This window comes from Triticum urartu, chromosome 4 (assembly GCF_003073215.2).
Source record: "Triticum urartu cultivar G1812 chromosome 4, Tu2.1, whole genome shotgun sequence".
NCBI lineage: Eukaryota > Viridiplantae > Streptophyta > Magnoliopsida > Poales > Poaceae > Triticum > Triticum urartu.
In genome coordinates this window covers 56,460,068-56,472,563 of record NC_053025.1, presented here as the reverse complement: position 1 = coordinate 56,472,563, position 12,496 = coordinate 56,460,068, and the positions used below count along the sequence as shown (strand labels likewise).

General features: G+C 44.6%; 1 protein-coding gene across 1 annotated transcript; it reads right to left on the bottom strand.

The window, feature by feature from the left end:
* Window positions 1-3,730: 3,730 nt before the first annotated feature.
* On the bottom strand, window positions 3,731-5,038 carry LOC125554595. Its single transcript, XM_048718107.1, has 2 exons — window positions 4,770-5,038; window positions 3,731-4,715 (listed from the first exon to the last, which is right to left on the bottom strand). Exons 1-2 carry the CDS (start codon window positions 5,036-5,038, stop codon window positions 3,731-3,733), a joined length of 1,254 nt encoding a protein of 417 aa, XP_048574064.1.
* Between the last annotated feature and the right edge of the window lie 7,458 nt (window positions 5,039-12,496).

The window sequence follows — 12,496 nt, the reverse complement described above, 5'->3', positions numbered from 1 at the left end:
ATTGCTTTCTTAATGTCAAATACATATTCCTTCGAATATGAGATCATGCAACTCCCGGATACCAGAGGAATACCTTGTGTGCTATCAAACATCACACCATAATTGGGTGATCATAAAGATGCTCTACAGGTATCTCCGAAGGAGTCTGTTTTGTAGGCATAGATCGAGATTAGGATTTGCCACTCCGTGTATCAGAGAGGTATCTCTGGGCCCTCTCAGTAATACACATCACAAGAAGCTTGCAAGAAAAATGACTAAGTAGTTAGTTACGAGATGATGTATTACGAAACAAGTAAAAAGACTTGCCGGTAACGAGATTGAACTAGGTATGAAGATACCGACGACCGAATCTCGGGCAAGTAACATACCAACAGACAAAGGTAATTACGTATTTTGTCATAAGGTTTGATCGATAAAGATCTTCGTAGAATATGTAGAAACCAATATGGGCATCCAAGTTCCGCTATTGGTTATTGACTGGAGAGGCTCCTCTGTCATGTCTATGCCATTCTCAAACCCGTAGGGTCCGCACGCTTAACATTCATTGATGATATAGTATTATATGAGTTATGTGATTTGGTGACAGAATGTTGTTTGGAGTCCTGGATGATATCACAGACATGACGAGGAGCTCCAGAATGGTCCGGAGGTAAATATTGATATATAGGACGATGCTATTTGGTCATCGGAAAGGTTTTGAGAAATACCGGGTATGCATTGGGTCATCGAAATGGGTTTTGGGAAATCCACGGTGAGTATATGGGCCTAATGGGCCAAGGGGAGCCACACACCAGCCCACAAGTGGCTGGCGCGCCCTCTCCCTGGCCGCCGACCTTAGGGAAGGAAATGGGGAGTTGCCTCAAAGAAAAGGAAAGGGGGGAGGACTAGCCCCTCCCACCTTCCCCTCCTAATGAGAGAAAGGAAAGGGGGGTCGCCACCCTCCCCTACCATTCCCCACACGCCTAAGAAAGGCAAGGGGGTCGCGGCTAGGGCAAGGCCCAAGGTGGCAACCGGTCCCTTGGTGGAGCCCTAGGCTGCCTTCCCTCCTCCCCACAACCTATATATATGAGAGGGAGAGAGCACCACACAACCAACAACAATCTCTTAGCCGTGTGCGGCGCCCCTCTCCACAGTTTAGTCCTCCGTCAGTTTTTCCGCAGTGCACGATGAAGCCCTGCGGGAACAAGTTCACCATCACCATCACCATGCCGTCGTGCTTCTGGAACTCATCTAGTACTTCGCTCGTCTTGTTGGATCAAGAAGGCGAGGACGTCATTGAGCTGAACATGTGCTGAACGTGGAGGTGCCGTACATTTGGTACTTGATCCATTGGATCGCGAAGGTGTTCGACTACATCAACCGTGTTGTTAAACACTTCCTCTTTACGATCTACGAGGGTACGTAGACATACTCTCTCCTCTCGTTTCTATGCATCTCCATGGATAGATCTTGCGTGTGCATAGAAATTTTTTGTTTTCCATGCAACGTTCCCCAATAGTAGCTCACTTCAAGTGACAACCACCACGACAAGATGAATGTTTAAAATAGATTTTATTCCTTTAAATTGAGGCCAGTTGATCAGGATGAGCGCATGGTCAGTGTTGCAATACTATGGTTCAACCCAAGCCATGCTATGAATTTATAATTGCTATAGAAGGAATTTTAGTCCTTTGAGGCCCTGTTTGTTTGGCTTGGGTTGTGAGTTTATAACTTTTATAACTACTACAAAAGGAATTTTGGGGCATCCATTCTCCCAATGGCTTATGTTAAGGATCCATCACATATATGTTTAAGTACACATGATCTCCATTTTCACTTTAGTATATGTGCTCTTTTTGTATATGTATCAACTCTCCACCTTTTGTACTTCATCCCAGATGAGTTTGATTTTTCTACATTGTATCGCTGAATTACTTAGTACCATATATGCACCCTGTTGTGGTATTCAGGTCTCCTATCATTAGAAGGTAGCCGCACTTTATCCTGACCAATGTCCTTCAACCTCTCTGGTAATTCACTGTTTAGTGTGCCCGCCATCTCTTTCTGTTAATGTCTAGTATTCTTATACTATTTTTCGGACGGATGGTCATTGTTACTTTTATGTAGACATAATTTTTTTAAGAAACCAAATGCTTGTTATGTTATGTTTAGTCCCTCCTCTGATTTGTGCATGAAACTAGGTGCATGTTATTATGATATGTATTATTTTGAATAATAATCTAAATAGGTCCAAGCAAACAGTAGAGCAATTAACTGACTGTGCATAGTATTGAACCATAAAAGGTTAGTGTTTAGTAGGTTTTGTCTACCAGGCGGGAACTGTAGGAGAATTAGAATGAATACCGTATGCAAAAATACTACTCCCTATGTAACTATGCAATCTAATTGCCTATCAACAAATAACCAAAAAAGATTAGGATAGTTTACATTGTTTACTTTAGAAAGGAGGAAAATTGTAAAAAAATGTAGTATGAAGTATTATGACATTTTCAAATTGCTAGGTATTGTGTCAGTGGGGAGGCACTAACGACGAGGTGAGCCATTATCGAGGAGACGCCATGGACACCCCCTAGAAACCACCGCAGGGGAGGAATGTGGGGTACACATCTCCATGGGAATGAGCCGAGCAGCAGTGGACGCAATTGTCCCCGGTGGGAAGCCAGCCATCCGCGAGCGTGATGGAGCCACACCGCTCATGGGAAATAATATGACAGTGGCAGCGGCTGTCAGCAGACATGTATCTTCTCCTAAGGTTGTGGTGGTCAGCTTGGTTTGGCTTGTGTCGAGAGGAAGGGGAAAGATATAGGAGAAGGACTAGAGGCTATTTTTAACGACTATGGGGAATGTGACGTGTCAATCATTTCAAGGGCATGGTAGTGTTGCTCAATATCGGTTGGTATTGAGATTCATTTCCACAACTCAATTCAGAGGCCATCAAAACAGTCGTATTCAGGAGGCTCAATACCAATTCCGAAATCTGAGCCTCGAAACAAGCATCCAAATGGGGCCTTAGGCTGTTATTTTTATGTGTGATTTCAATCCTTGGGTAAGTGCCTTTGTATGGCTAGAACCATCATCTCGCATACAATGCTAAAACAGGAAAACGAGAAGACTTTAGTATTTTTGTTGTATAACATTGAAAAATTGTTTTGAGAAACCACTGAATTTGTCATGTTTTTGAGGTGGGAGTTTCAAATGTTGCAAGCCATCCGAATTTGGTGAAAGAAAACTAAAGAGGAATTGGAGCAGGGTGATAACATAGCAAAGCGACATGACGAACAAAGTGTTGAATCCAAGAGGCTAGTTTCATTTGTTGTCCCGTGGCAATGCATGGGTGTTTAATTATTAACATACTAGTGGATTCTCTATCCACACTTTTCATATTCATAATTTAGGCTGCATCCCACCAATATTCAGTTGGCCATGATGACATGGTGGAAATCACAAAAGAATAGTATGTCCTGCTCGAAAACAATCTCCATTACCAGATACATCACTACAAATGCAGGGAATGGTGAATCAAAATACCAGGCCGATGGTGCCACAAGAATTAAATCAAGTTCAAATGTTGTATACAAAAACATGAACAAAACTCTTTACCGATTATATAACATCACTTCCACCAAGGTGGTTGGCAGTCCTCATCACTATGTGGCCTAGATGCCCGGTGACGTATCACTTTTGTCCAGATTCTGCCCGGGCCCTTGCTCGGGCCTGGTAAACTCTTCTTTCATTTGTCGCTCAGAAAGTACCAGCAGATTGTGCTTTGTAGAGACCCCGGAAGAACACCATCCACGAGGGGAATGCAAGGTGTTGACTTGCCAGTCTTCATGTCAAAGACCATGCCCTGATCCCTACCCCTCCCACCAATCCAATACACACAATTAGCCTTGAGTCCCGGAACGCCTTCTGCGTATATTGACACTGAATTGTTCCTCCCAATAAACACCGAGTATCCCCTTAAGTCGTACACAATGTCCCAACATGGTCGGCGGTGGGGGTCATACCTCAGAACAAATATTTCATCATGTTCTATACGACATCGACCCCCTTCTTGCAACTGCAAAGTGACTGTGCATGATGCATTCCTCCAGATTTGGTACAGGTTACCATTGCAGAACACGAGGTTCTTGACACTAGTGAAAGTTGAGATTGTGTTGTATGGCGGTGCAAAACTGGTGGCGGCGTCGAAAAATAGTTTGCTTCCCCTAGATGACAACAATGCCTTAATGGTGGCCGGCGCATTTAGATCCGGTCCTGTCCCATGCATCTGGATGATTTTCCTATTATGCACTGCAGGATATATTGATGTTTCGCCCTCGAGGATGATAGGTTCCCGGCGGCGGCGCTGCGGAAGGAAGAGCACATGGACGTCTCCAAACCAAGTGAGGCAGTAGACCCTACCATTTTCGTGGTAGAGGAGGTCGACGAACTGATCTCCAACAGTGAGGTGGATGGGGTCAAGGACGGACCACCTCCTGGCCCCTACGGTGATGTAGGCAACCCTATCGATGTCACATATCACAGCGGCCATGAAGTCGTCAGTGGCAGGGTTGGGAGAGAAGACGATTTTGGAGACGAGGCGACTGTCATAGACAAGCGGGGGTAGGAGGATCTCGGCGGCCGTGATGGGGTGGAAGAGGCTGAGTAGGCTACGGACGTCATCGATGTGAACGGAGAGGGAGAGCCATCCGCTACAGCAGCCGAGACAGGTCCTGACCGATGGGATGGTGGTGAGATTGAAGGAGCGGCGCGTGGCGGGGCAGAGCTGGCCCGAAGGGATGGCTTTGAGCTCGAAGGAGCGACGCGGGAGGATTGAGGTTGCGGTGGTACGACGCTTGATGGCAGCGGCGGTGCAGCGCTTGGCAGGGTCGTCGCTGTGGTTGATAAGCAGTGATGGCGATGGCGGCACAAGCGTGTGATGCCATGTCGGGCAGGCACCCCGTGCACTCACGTAGCCCTTGAGGTCATCAAGGCCGTCGGCGATGCGGCAGACAAGCTCCGGTGGCAGGTCCTTGCAGGCCGGGCATGGTGGCATGGTGGGGCTAGGATTTCGGCGAGGTTGAAAAATTTCTAAATAAATAACGAGGGGCTCTCGCTCACGCAAACAAAGAAAGAAAGAGAGAAGATGTGTGCCCTGGCTTACAATGGACACCTTTTAAAGCGTTCGACTGAGCCAGAGAAACGTGCATGCAAAAAACTGCTTCGAGAAATTGCGGTAATAGCTCTATTTTCTACTTTTTTTGGTAAGTCATGATTTGCTTCCACCAAATCAATATAAATTTAATTAATGGTTCCTAAAATAATTAAATTTTGTTTTCCTTGGTAAGTCGTGATTGCTTCCTGTTTTCTCTATTACTTTTGGTAAATTGTGATTGCCTGAAATAGACATATACTCCCAAAGTCCCAAATTAGTTGACTCAGATTTGTGTAAATACAGATGTATCTAGACACGTTTTAGTGTTTGATACATCTGTTGGGGATATAACTATTGAGTATAAACCGCCCAGGAGGGGCCGGGTTATACTCATAGTGGTTTACTCTTATTGAAGCCCATGAAGACAAGGAATATGGTGCTTCACGGTGGGGATTAACAAGAAGGACCAAAGCCTAAAGGCGGATTTCTGTCGTTCTTTTACATGAGTTTCTGATTACCTTGGTAATCCGGCTATCAAGCCCATATTATAAGAGCACAGCTCTGTTACCTCGGTAATCCGGCTATCAAGCCCATGTTATAAGAGCACAGCTCTGTTACCTTGGTAATCCGGCTATCAAGCCAATATCACAAGATCACTTGGGGGCTTGATCGTATTTGAACCATAGCTACACCTCTTGATCGGGGTAAGACCACCAGGGAAATCACTTGGGGACTTGGTCGTATTCGAACCATAGCTACACCTCTTGATAGGCATAAGGCCACCATGGAAATCACTTGAGGGCTTGGTCGTATTCAAACCACAGCTACACCTCTTGATAGGCATAAGGCCACCAGGGAAATCACTTGGGGGCTTGGTCATATTCGAACCATACCTACACCTCTTGATAGATATAAGGCCACCAGGGAAATCACTTGGGGGCTTTGTTTACCCTCTTGATCATTGTAACACCACAATTATGACTACTTCATACTTTTTTGATTTTTTTTCTTTAGTTTATAATGCTTTATGAGTGTAATTTATTTATGCTATTTAAACTTGGTCTAGGCCCATTCATAAACCGGCAATAGCTGAGGAATATCAATATTCAAATTATGGGTTATCACCCTTATTATACTACCTTGTTGATCCAGCAGTGTGATAAAATATCACAGGTATGATATCTTTCATATTTGGTTACTCTTAAGTACAGCCTTGGTTATAAACCCAGGTTATATGTCGGGCATTATGACCCGTCCGGCAGTAAACCGCCAGGACACTTTACACTTGTTTTATGTAGAAACAGGTTGAATAAAGCGGCTAAAGGTCATAAGCAGACATAGCATAATCATGACGGATTAATAGTGTCATGCAAAGTGAATATGCACGTTGGCATAAGAAGACCAAGTATTTAAACTAGCCTATTACAAGGCGCTTTGATGCCCCAAAGGATAATTGTTTTCATCAAGTATTGCAGTATGCAAAAGGTTAAATCGGCCTCCGGATCATGACTCTTCGCCGGGCTGCCTTGACGGATGTGGATCATCTTGCACCGGTTCATCCTCCTTCTCTCCACCCAATGGCTGGAAGTCAATGGTTGCCCAGTCAATTCTAGTTATAGCCTTGAATACAGCTTCATCGCTTATAAGAGTGGAGGGGTCAACATCAGGGGCGTAGGTATGCTTACGGATTGGTGGGATAAGATTTTCCACGTCATGAGTTGGCGCATTAACCTGTTTGTTGTCAGCGTCATAAATCGACTGGTAATGAGAAAGATCTGTCTCTTCAGCCAATTTGCTCGCTAATGGGCGCAGTTCCTTCGTCAAAGCTCGGAGATCATCATTGTTAAAATCTGACCCGTCCTCCTACAATAGCCGGGTCAAGATCTGGTATCCATGCTTTAGCCCGGATTAGGGCAGTTAGAGCACCTGCCCTTGCAGATGATCTTTTTAACTCCTCAAACCGGGCAGGCTGCATTGACAGCTCTCCAATGTGTCCATGATCAAGGTTGGGGCGGTTTGTTATGAGAGGCAGTACAAATGATCCGTTGTGTGCCGGAATATAATTGCTCTATAAGAGTATAGGCAGCCTTCAATTTCTTCTGCATATTAGAGCCCAGATGGGTAATGCGAGATCCTACATCATTAAACACGTCGATAAACTGACAGTTCATAGGATAATACATGTTAACAGCTGATAATAAGGGTACTTACCAAACACAGCAGTGGGCATGGCATGGATTTCCCACTTCAAGCCAGTCAATTCTTCTGCTACCGGATTAAGAGTTGTTTCAGCATCCTCCACCCGCTTTAGCAGAGTTGCTTTTTCAGCGTCCCACCCTGCCCATTCACTTTTAAAGCTTTCCTTCAGTTGTTCCATGGCTGTTAAAGCACTAGTCATCTCTTCTTTAGCCTTGAAAGTTTCTGCTTGCTGGGACTTGATATTTTCTTGAAGGTCGGCGATCTGAGATTCCTTTTTGCTCAGATCAGCCTGCAAGAGACATTTAATGAGTTGGTAGTGCATATTTGAATTCCCAAGCACATAATAAGTCATACACTTGGCACTTGGGGGCTAATGCATCTTACTTCTTGTCAACTGACATTTTAAGTCCCAAGCACATAAGAAGTTATACACTTGGCACTTGGGGGCTAATGCATATTTGCTCAAGTTAGGGTTATGAATTTTTCCTCATCAATCGGATTGCAAAGATGATTATCAAGAATTTTAGAAGCTTCATGACAGAAAGGTACCGATTCATCCTAAAGGTATAAACCGGTCCCTGGGGGCTACGCAAGAAAAGTTAAATATTGTTCTGCTACAAGTCCCGGTTCACATTAACATTATGAACCGGCCCTTGGGGGCTACTGGAATTGATAATCTAAGCTGGGCATAAGGAAAGAAAAGCTTATGCAGAGTGAGTGATATTTACCTCATACCGCTCCTTCATTAGGCCCACTAAACCGGCTTCATAGTCACGGCTTGTGTACAGGCGGTTTAAGAATCCAGAATGAATGTCTTGGGCGTTGAGGTGGGCATAGCTTGATAAATCTGTTTTCCACTTGCCCGTGTCCATAGCAGAAAGTTCTTCCTTGGCACTATGGTTTGATAAAGCGATAGGATTTCCAGGGGTGGTGTGGCCAACGCCGGTAATCATAATATCATCCGTATTGTCATCAACAGTTTTTGCTGGACTTGGCGGTTTATCAGCCATTTTTGCTGGTCTTGGCGGATCAGCAGCTTGACTCGTCGGATCTGTCTCCACTGGCTCAACAAAAGTATCCTGGACTTAAGGTATCGAATCATCCAAGTTAGCATTAGCATTTGGGTCCAGTGGTTCTAGGTCTTCTCTGGTTCAGTGGCCGGATTATCATCAGTCGGTGTATTCAATTTGGCCTTTTTCCTGGGCCTAGCTTTGGCTCTGAAATGAATGGAAATAAAGGTTAGTAGATTAGACAGGTGCAAGGGATAAAGAGCTAAGTATAGTATGCTTACCCAGGAACAATCTTAAGGGGAGGAAGTTGTGTCCCTGTTGATTCTCCAGAGGATGAATGGGAAGTTCCCTGGTAGTTTGAGTCGGATGGATTAAGAGGTTGCCAAAAATAACCAGCCTTGGGATAAGATGTGTCAGGAATGGATGAAACCTCGGGTCGGTGTTTATGAACCGGCGTGCTCGGTAAACCGGACGAAGTAACCACCTGGCCACTATCCCGGGTTGTGCGGCGAGCTTCATGCTGTTGTTTCTTCAAAAGAAAGTTTGGATCCAGATAAGCTAGATGGTGTGAAAATTTTACTTTCCGGTTTGCTTGACGGGTTTTTTGTGTTGGCTGAGGATCTAAACCGGAGGAAAGAATTCTTACCTCTACAACATCAGCCCGGCTAGCTTCAGCGTCATCCTGATAATGGTCATTGTCAATGAGGTGTATGAAAAATGAACCAAGAGAATCAAGTTCTACCTCTGATTCCGGGTTGTCAAGATCTTCGTCGAGGTTCAGCTCGGTGGATTCAGCTGCTTTCTTCTTGGCATGTTTTTTGACGACCTTTGTCTTGGGTCGAGGGGTCTTGACCGATTTATCCTGAGGTTTCTTCTTCCAAAATGGGTTGTCACCCTGTTAAAAGATTGGCAAAGGTTATAAGGAAGAATTAAGAATGTCAGGTTCAAATAGGAGTTAAGCAATTCTTACAGCTGGTGGTTTATTCGAAACGCAGAAGGGACTTAGCCCTGTTTTGCTACAGATAGCCACTGATTCATCCAGTATCTTTTTAACAGCTTCAGTGATTTCAGCGTTAGTTAACTGAATGTGAGTGTGCCGTTGAGGGTCTTTTGAGTCCCTTGTGTACTTGCACATTAAACCGGGGCGACGGCTTAAAGGCAAAATACCCCAAGATATCCAGCAACGAACAAAGTCAATTCCTATTAAACCGTTAGCCATAAAGGCTCTAAGCTTTGCAAGTTGTGGTGCATATTTGGCCCATTCTTTTGCAGTCAACCTTTGGGGAAATGGATGTGTATTGGTAAGTCGGTGAGCATGATAACCCGGCAGAGGATTCTCATCATCAGGGGAAGTATCCTTGCAATAGAACCAAGTCTGGCTCCAATCCTTAGGGTGACAATGATGCTTGGCGTGAGGGAAGCTGATGTCTTTCCTTTCTTGAATTGAAACGCCGCCAAGTTCAGTATTGGGCCCGTCTACAAATTTAGTTCGGCGGTTTAAATAGAAAAAGTCCTAGAACAGTTCAATGATCGATTCTTCTTGCAGATAAGCCTCGCAAAACACTTGAAAATTACAAATATTGGACACAGAGTTAGGTCCAATATCTTGAGGGTGGATTTGGAAGCTAGCAAGTACATCACGAATTTTTTTTGATCCGGGAGGTTTAAAACCACGGCTTAGATGATCAACAAACACAACTATCTCTCCATCCTTGGGTGTAGGAGGATTTTCTGGACCGGGGGCTCGCCAGTGAATTCCACTCTGTTTTGGTAAAGCGCCAGTTATAACACATCCTTTCAGATCTTCTTCCGTAATCCGAGATGGAACCCAGTTACAAGCATAAAAAGTCTTGGCCATTTCTTGGACAACCTGAAGGAAGGTTTGTGCCGGTTTAAGATTCATGGTTGACAAGCATAAAGCGTTGCAGGTTAAGAGACAAAAGGTATTCAGCATGCAAGATTGTTAAACCAGAGGTTGATGCTATTATAAATGATAAAGCGATTGGCGGTTTACAAGGGGACTGATGGTATATGACGGGTTATCATTTTCTAAGGTTAAACCGCCTATATTGATATAAAGAGTATAGATCTGAAGCCAAAAAATGACTAAGTGAGGAACAAGTTTCACAGTTTCACATTAGAATTTCAGATCTACCGCATGTCAGGAAAAGGAAAGTATTTATACCTAAAGGTTGATGCTTAAGCAGTTCATGAAGTTCCAGGTCGGGCTTTTCTACACAAAAGAGATACTCCGATGGAAAAAGAAGGACTATCATTGCTACCGCATAAGGATATATCAGGTTTGGAATCTATCATGTAGGCTATGATGAAGAACAAGGGAAGAACACCATGAAACTTTCATGAGCCCGTGCGAACCCTAAACGGATCCATAGAGAAGAAGAAGAACTTACCGAAACTATGGAATGGCGGAGGTGCGTGAGCAGGGTCTAGTCCGAACAGGTCGATGCAGCGGCCAAAGTCGAAGCAAAGGTGAAGTCCGATGGCGGTGGCGGAGCTCGAGCGCTGGGGCGACGCGAGGAAGACGACGAGACGAAGAGGCACGAGGGGAAAAGTGAAAATGACCCTCGGCCCTATTTATAAGGTGAATGGATAAGTGGTAGGCGTGAAAATCGAGGAGGTCAAAAAACGGATATGCAGACATGCGGACGCCTCGATTTTCAGAGATCCATTAAAGGAGATACATTAAAAGATTTGGGTTATGTGTAAAGTTAATAGTGGATGACGTCGCGGTGGGTTATCATGGTCTTGGAAGATGACGTCACGGCGGTTTACAAGATTTTTGTGAAGATATTGAAGAAGGAATTTTTCTAAGTGCTGAAGATTGACATGAACAAGTTCAAATCAACCTGGCGCCTAATGTTGGGGATATAACTATTGAGTATAAACCGCCCAGGAGGGGCCGTTTATACTCATAGTGGTTTACTCTTATTGAAGCCCATGAAGACAAGGAATATGGTGCTTCACGGTGGGGATTCACAAGAAGGCCCAAAGTCCAAAGGCGGATTAGGGCCCGTAGAGGTAAACCGCCATATGGTGTGTAACTTGTGTTGTAAGATAGGAAAGGGTAGAAACCGAGCCGGACACGTTTATGAGCCGGCCGGGATTCTGTAATCCGCCGGGCGTCAACCTGTGTATATAAAGGGACGACCCGGCGGCAGTTCAAGGATAGAAACAACAACAACTCGAGAGCCAGGCAAAGCATATTCGCTCCTTGGTCATCGAAACCCTAGCAATCCCGTCACAACTGGAGTAGGCTTTTACCTTCACCGTAAGGGGCCGAACCAGTATAAACTCCTTGCGTCCTTTGTTCCGCTTTAACCCCTTTAAGCTAACTACATTGCGATGGCTCCACGACTAAGTCCTCACACTAGGACATCTATCGTGACAAACCCACAACAACATCTGTATCTGAATAAATTTAAGTCAACTAATTGGGGATGGAGGTTGTACAAAAGATTAATGCTTTCCAGAAATTACAGATTTGCTTCCAACAAACAACTAAAATGTTTTCCCTTGTAGCACTAGGGTGGCATGGACACTTTAATTTTGGCCAACACTCAGTGTGGGACCACCAACACGCTTGGTCGTCACCGTGTGGGCCGTCCGTTGCGAGTCATGTGGATTGTTTCAAGCTTTGACCTAGCTCCCCAACTATATCTCCCGTAGGTCCCTCAAAAAACCTAAGGTGGAAAAACATTATTGAAAGTAACATGGTTTGTTGCCGAAGTAACATCCCACACATCAAGCAGCAGCGTGCCATCCACTCCTCTGCCAGCACATCAAGGTCCACATGACTCGTCCCTCGCATCTAGCGGCTGGTGATGGCTCATGTCCGCGTCAGTATTTCCCTGAAGAGGAAGGGATCATGCAGCACACTTACAGTAGGTATTTCCCTCAGTGATGAAACCAAGGTTATCGAACCAGTATGAGAACCAAGCAACACTATGTAAATGGTACCTGCACACAAAGAACAAATACTTGCAACCCCACGCGTAAGAGGGGTTATCAATCCCTCTTGGGTAAAAAGATAGATTGGTTTGTAGTAGATTGCATAAATAGATCTCACGGAAATGCGAAATAATATAAATAACAACAGATTGCAGCAAGGTATTTTTGGGTTTTTGGAATA

What these genes read in the sequence shown, in the direction of transcription:
- LOC125554595 (XM_048718107.1), bottom strand. Translation starts at nt 5,038, where the DNA reads ATGCCACCATGCCCGGCCTGCAAGGACCTGCCACCGGAGCTTGTCTGC. An exon ending in AAAGCCATCCCTTCGGGCCA is followed by an intron (nt 4,716 to 4,769) that starts GCTCTGCCCCGC and finishes CCCATCGGTCAG; the next exon opens with GACCTGTCTCGGCTGCTGTA.